This window comes from Penicillium arizonense, assembly GCF_001773325.1.
Source record: "Penicillium arizonense strain CBS 141311 chromosome Unknown PENARI_contig155, whole genome shotgun sequence".
NCBI classification, from domain to species: Eukaryota; Fungi; Ascomycota; class Eurotiomycetes; order Eurotiales; family Aspergillaceae; genus Penicillium; species Penicillium arizonense.
The window spans coordinates 1-6,906 of NW_019173432.1; the positions used below are offsets into that span (position 1 = coordinate 1).

Consider the following 6,906-nt stretch of genomic DNA (forward strand, 5'->3'; position numbering starts at 1 on the left):
TTCTGCGCTTATCGTGTGCCTGCAATATAATGCGGTGTTAAATTGTCCCATGTTTCCAACTGTTGAACTCAGTCAACGTGCTGAGATGCATTTTCAGATGTCGCATGGCCGCTTGTCCGGCTAGGCAGTGTGTGTCATTGTTAGGAGGATCAAGGAGGCAGCCGTGGCCAGCGACGGCCACCGTGGAAACTGTTGTGACCCTCCGCCCGTGGGGTTTTCACACCAGGACTTTTTCTATGGACCAAGTCATTATGTCTATTGACGCAATCATACTCGAACTCGTCGAAGAAGCAAAGAGCGTTGTTTCTACGGAAGGCGGTCGTGTTGTAGCAAACACGCCTCCGAGCAGTATTCCGAATAGGATTCTAATCTAGTGCCGATCTGACAAGGCTGGACCAATCACCACAGAATTCGTGCTCTATAACCCCTTCTAGCTACGTAGTATTGCAGTCCCATCAGGCTTGCTTTTGCTTAGTCTAAATCTTGGCATTTGATTCCTGGTCTGGAAGTTCCCAGACGTGTTACGATGAATGTTTGGCTGAAGAACGATTACAAGCAATTCTCTGGCCCTAATGTGAACGTGATTGTTAGATCGCACAGATATCAGTAAATATAGCTCTTGTCAAAAGATTTGAAAAGCTTATTTGAAAAGCTCCTTTAGTTCCTTATTGGGCAACCTGTATTTGATTCGAAAGAAACAAAAGAAACACAAAGGATAGACGACAGCAGCGGTTTTGCCAACCTCCAACCCATTCCAACATCCAAGTCTGTCCTAAGAGTGAGTGATGGGCTTATGAGAAGAGGTGACATGTATGTGAGAAACTTCTAGGAGCTCGGCAAGGATAACCGCTTTCTCCCCGCTCGACCTTTTGAGTCTGAACATGAGCTTTGCCCTAACAAACCAGGATTTACCGTTCATTTGCTTCAGCATGGAAGAAATAGATTGCTTGGCTGGACTGGAAAATTCGCCCGCGTCAATCTTAAAGTTTGTCGGGTCCACTGTGAAATATATCCAGATGAATCCGTTGGAGTACTCGAAGGAAGCCGCACTCGCGTTCCATTTCGAAACCAGCGTGTTGAATAATGGCCCGAAGATCGTGACTGGAAGGCCAACACAGACATACGTTGCCTCATCAGGGCTCTCTGGGCGCACGGCCTTGAGTACCGATTTAGCCTCTTCAATGGATCTTGAATCAACAACGACCGAGTCGGATACCCAGAATTCAGTTGACCAGCGGTTGGAAGAAAGAGGGCCTCTCTGCAACAGGGAATGCTGGAGGCCAAAGAGGCTTCCGCTGAGACATTTTGTTTGCCTCTCTTTCTTCGCACCGAGAAGGATAATCTTCAAGTTTGCTGAATGCGTTGTCTCCAGAATACCGATCTGATAGTCATGTGGCTCCAGATTCATGAGATGCGCCTTTGAAAAAACATGAATGATGCCATTCTCGATGGATACGAATTTGCCTTGGCTATCAGCTTTGTTTGGTGGATGACCTTGTGGAATCATGGCGGAAGAGAGTGCGATGTTGATACTCCGACCGCAGAGCTTTGACTGTTCCCATTTCCAAACAAGCTCCTCGGTCTTAGAATATATAAAAGGGGCTTTGGTGACTGGAACTTTCGAGGAGAGATCAGCATGAGGAACATGCTTCCTGCTTTGTTCAGCATCTTTACAAATAGTCATTGGAAGTCAAAATACGTACCCGTTCGTAGGGTCCCAATGCGACAGAAACGGACGTTCCAGTACTTGTAACATCAAGTGCAGTATCACACAGTTCTTCCCAGCAAGATCTTGTCGTAGTAATCCGCAGATACTGGTCTCTGTCGACGTAAATGTGCAGAATCAGGTATAAAGTTGGCCGTCTTTGGGATGAGATTAGTGTATAAGACTGTATGGGAGCGCCTTACAGTGAGTGATATTCTGACGGTCTAGGATAAAAAAAGTGCACTTCACGGATGACCAAGCGAGTTTAAGTGTTTCCCCGTCACAACTTGAGTGTGCTCACACAGAACAGGGCTTCCATTGTAACAAGGTATATGCTGGTGAGAGTAGCAAGCCACGAATGTTGGCCAAACTGTTCTAGGTTACGTTGGCATCACGCCAGGCACTACTTATCGCTCAACATAGGATACGAGCTGTTTAAATATGATTCTTTCCCACGACCAGAGACAACACGGTCAAAACGGGCAGGGATGCAGCTGATAGATACACAGAGACTTTTGATCTGTGAGTAGCGTATGAAAGAAGGAAAGTATGCGATGAAAATGTTCGTAGAAATTCCAATCAACTTATCTGGATTTTGTACTGGTCATCAAGCGCGTCAATTCATAACTGTGGCTGGAACGTCAAGTTACAAGGCTAGACTACTTCAGTGAGATCCTTCCGACTAAACCTGAGGTTGACTTTGCTAGGATTTATCACATTATTGCGGGTAGAAGTGTTGAGCGGACGGAAGATGTAGATGTTGGGCGCTGCCATACTCTGGCGAATCAGACGCGTGCTATGAACAAGAAGATACTTGCTCAGATCGCACTTTGGAGATACGACGCACATATTCTCACCAGCGTATGGAGACAGGACCAAATGGTTGGGAAAAATATTAACATAACGAGCCTCTCAGTGAAAAGCGATCACATCGCTTAGCACGCGTCAATATAAAGACCGCTTACTGACAAACTGGGATTATGCACAGTTCAAATACTAAATACAAATCAAGTCGCCTCAATAGTACCACTTATATGTGGTTTTTCCTGCTCCCAGGACCGCCATATAACCAAATATTGTACAACAGAACTCTCATTCTGTTGAATAACACGTTTGGTAACTATGCTTATCGGTACTTTCTGGCCATTCTGGAGATGTCAGCTCATTCACTCAAAATGATCTCCCCAAGCGACTTACGAAACCAAAAGAGTCATTGGAATGCATGTGGCAATGCTGGCTGTAGCTGGAAGACGCAGAGGATCCGTTTGAATAGGCGGATTCCTCTCCGTCTGACACCACGAATGCGCGGTCTTCACTTGTCTTTGAAATATCTTCCTCGGAGTGCTCAGAGATTGACTCTTGTGCTTCAGAGTCATTGAGCTCACTGTGAGAGGGCATGACTTCGACAAGCTCATTTTCCCCTCTTGTGGCCATCTTGGGCAGGGACACTTGGTGCCAGAAGAATCAACAGAGTATGAACGAAATGATGTGTTTGACATTTGCAGTCTGGTGCGCCGCCCGCTTATATAGTCAAAATGTCTATTTGATGACTCTATGGTCCTGACCATTTCTAGGCGGTGTCCCAACGGGCGCAGTAATTCTTGGAGGGCGGATGGAAGCCTCAGAGACGTGCGGGAATAATTCAACCCAGCTTATGGTGCAAACCCAGTAGACAGTTGATTCACTAGATTCCTACTGAGGAAGACCCGCTCAGAGGCAGACTTGTTGACCAGATTAGGCGTTGAGAATCGTTGATCGTTTGACTTCCCTGCGTATCACGTATGCTTCATTTATAACCCTGGCCATATCGATGCCGGTGAAACCATCAGCAATCCGATAAACCCATCATCAACAGGGTTGCAGTGAAACATTCTGCAACGTGTACCACGTTGACTCAACAATGGCGAAGCAGAGCCCGGAACACCACCGACATTTCAATTTGCGAGCTGTTTAAACTGAGAACTTTGGATTTATCTCATTCCAAACATCGGTGTTTCTTCAAACTGGTCACGGAATTCGTCAACTTCAACAGGCAAATGGACGGATTAGTCAGGATACTAAGGTATGTTATAATGTCTGACGCATTGACTGATTCTTGGGACCCAGCGGTCGCTCTACCATAAAACCCTAACATCCGTCTCGCTTGGTTTGCCTATGATCCTATTTATACCGACGGGTCTCCTCGCCAGTAAAACACCTCTTCAGCGCGATGTGTTCAATTGGGACAGACTCAGACCCATCATCTGTTCCAGTATCGCGGTCTTCGGTATGTCTTCCCCCGGATGCAGTCAATTGATTCTCACCTAAGAAACGACTTACAGTCTTTCGCTGGCCACTCAAGGATCGTTGCTCTGGAAGCTCGACCGAGAAGCCCCTCGGCCAACCTCACGCGGTTTGCACCCGACCGCCGACATTGGGTGCTCTACGAGACCGCCCAGGAGCACGAATTCTTATCGTGGTGGCTGGAGACCGAATATGGACAACAGCTGACCAAAAATGGACAATACAAATTCAGATGGTCGACTGAGTCGCGTTGCTCGGAGGTGTGGAGGCAGTTTGATCAGGTGGCAGAGCTCAGGTCTGGTCGACCCAAGGTAGTGTGTCGGTCTTGCCTCACGCCGCTTAATCACCCACATCACCCAAATCACAAATCTCATGGGACAAGCGCAATGGGTAAGCACCTGAAATCTAACTCTTGTCGCAGAAGCAAGGAGAAGGTGTCCGTTTCTGCTGTCACCCTAGGCCCAATCCAGGAGGGCCGTGCGGTCTTTCCCCGCGAGAGGAGCAGATTCACCAAGGCGCAGCTCAAAGAACAGCTTCTGCGGACAATTACGTCCGCAAATCTTCCATTTGGGCTCACGGAAGAACCCACATTCAGGGAATTGTTGAACCTGGTCTATGCCGGACCACAAATTTTGGAGCTTCCCTCGTCAAATCAACTCCGCCAACATTTGCACGATGTGGCAAATACATACCAAGAATCACAACTGCAGGATCTGGCCGGGGACTCCAAAGTTTCGATTGCTTTGTGCTGTTGGAAAAGTCCGCTCGGGCACGACTTTCTGGCTACTACTGCGTATTACTTTGACAAAGAGTGGAGCTACCGAGAAGTGCTGCTTGGATTCGAGCTACTACGCAGGCCCGAGACAGGGACTGACCCGGGTGATCAATTACTTGCACTGATCAGGAACAAAGGGCTGCTTGGTCGGGTATTCAGCGTGACAATTGACTACAGGGTCGACGAGAATCTGGTGCTGCCACTACAAGAGAAGTTAATTTCCTCTGGTGGTATCAGCCGTTTGCAGTGCTTTGTTGGGGTTCCTGGCACAGTGCAGGCCATCCAGCTCTGTCTTCGGCGGTATATCGAAAACATCACAAGCTCCCCAGAAAGGGAAAGGGTTGAGAATGTGCGAGCAATATCACACGTCAATGGTTGGACTGAACCTTCAGATGGCGAAGAAATAATGTGTGTTTTGGAAAAGGTGAATGTCCTCCATCCTCCTGACGAGAAACAGCTCTGACCCTTGTGTCTTGCAGATTCGATCGTTTGCAAAGTTTGTCAACGAGACCCCCGGGAAGCGCGATGAATTCTCGTGTCTTCAGCCCCCAGGGATTCGACTCTTGCCGTTGGACGATGCAAACGCCCGCTGGAATTCGGTGTTTTTGATGTTGAAGCGAGCCAGCAGATTGCGAAGATTTATCGACCAGTACTGCCAGGAAAGGGGGAATTTACGGTACAAATTGACGAATACGGACTGGCGCAAGGTTGACTACGTCGTGCAGCTGACAATGCCATTCATCCAGTTCACTACAGCCCTCCTGGCCTCGAAAGAGGCGACAGTCCACAAAGTCTGTTTCGTGTTCAAGATACTAATGACGCATATCGACCAGTCAGCTGAAATATTGAGAAGAAAATCAGCCCCATGGAAGCGGACACTACTTGAGGCGTCGCTTGTCATGAAGATGGAACTTGGAGAAGTCTACGAAAAGACATTTCAAGACTTTGGGGTCATGTATGGCACTGGAACTTTTGTTGCGCCCCAATATAAAGTGTCCGCATTCGATGGCGCCTCGTCATGGCAAGGCTTGGGCCATCCCGAGCGCCACATCGAATATCTGAGGATCTTTCACCTACAGTATCGGCCGCAAATGCCCACGAGCTTGTCTTGTGTGAATGGACTGTCTTGCTCTCCACAGTTGTTGGGGCTCGACCGGCTTCTGCATCCACTAGCTGGTCTGGCGGGTAGTTCAAGGAGTGGACAAGATGAAGTTGATCAATATCTCCGCGAAGGTCTGAACAACTGCTCACTATATTTTCTGTTGACTACTGACACACAGCAGATGTTGTCAATATCTCGCCATGCGCTTACTGGAAAGACCATCAACACGAATGGCCTGTTCTCACTCGACTGGCTCGAGATCTACTCTCCATTCCGGCTACAGGTGCTGGCACAGAGCGACTTTTCACAGTTGCACAAAAGATCTGCCATGCGCATGGGGAATATTTCGATGAGTCGACCATCCAAGACCTAGTGATGTATGCGTACTCGGAGGAATCTGAAACAGGGAAGCAATTGATCAGCCGGGTAGAACGTAACAAGGCAAGTAACGAAGAGTGGGAGGAGTTCGAAACAGAGGCAGAAAGGCCTGAACCGATCAGCGAGGATGAGTGGAGTCCAGCTGAAGCGAGAATTGACGAGCGCCCAGAGGACGACGAAAACAGCGAGGCAGACACAGTGATTCTGGAAAGCGCACCTACGGATGATCTGGGGCAGAATATGGCAGATGAAGGCGAGGAGGACTCATTTCTGCCTACGCCTGTCACGCGGCTCATCAATAGCATTCGAAGAAGATTCTCAGGCAGAACGACAGTGATCTAGCAGGGTGTCTCATCATTCTTCTCCAGTGTTTGTTTGTTGGAATTCACCCTGCCTATCCTGCAAGAACGATACTCGCATTACAAATTCAATGTCGCTGATTTATAATAAGCCGCGCCCATGGAATGGAGAAAACGTCATATCAACAGATCCTGTGGAAAGCGCGTATGCAAGACAGTCAACGTTACAATTATCACTTTTAGCACTGCCAGTCTTGTTACGATTTCTGAGAAATGTGGTGGCCTTTAGCTTACGCCCCTCCCCATCATGGGTTCATCAAAACTACGTCGTAGCAGTAGCCTAATGCCAAAATAAGCAAGTATT

The 6,906-nt window shown here is 48.0% G+C and overlaps 2 protein-coding genes across 2 annotated transcripts; one reads left to right on the forward strand and one right to left on the reverse strand.

The window, feature by feature from the left end:
- Positions 1-772: 772 nt before the first annotated feature.
- On the reverse strand, positions 773-1,507 carry PENARI_c155G01367 (uncharacterized protein; the record flags this gene model as incomplete). Its single annotated transcript, XM_022638035.1, has 1 exon — positions 773-1,507. One exon carries the CDS (start codon positions 1,505-1,507, stop codon positions 773-775), a length of 735 nt encoding a protein of 244 aa, XP_022482108.1.
- Positions 1,508-3,914: 2,407 nt separating this feature from the next.
- Positions 3,915-6,585, forward strand: PENARI_c155G03114 (hAT family dimerization domain-containing protein; the record flags this gene model as incomplete). Its single annotated transcript, XM_022638036.1, has 5 exons — positions 3,915-3,971; positions 4,027-4,283; positions 4,410-5,187; positions 5,243-5,996; positions 6,047-6,585. 5 exons carry the CDS (start codon positions 3,915-3,917, stop codon positions 6,583-6,585), a joined length of 2,385 nt encoding a protein of 794 aa, XP_022482109.1.
- Positions 6,586-6,906: the final 321 nt, after the last annotated feature.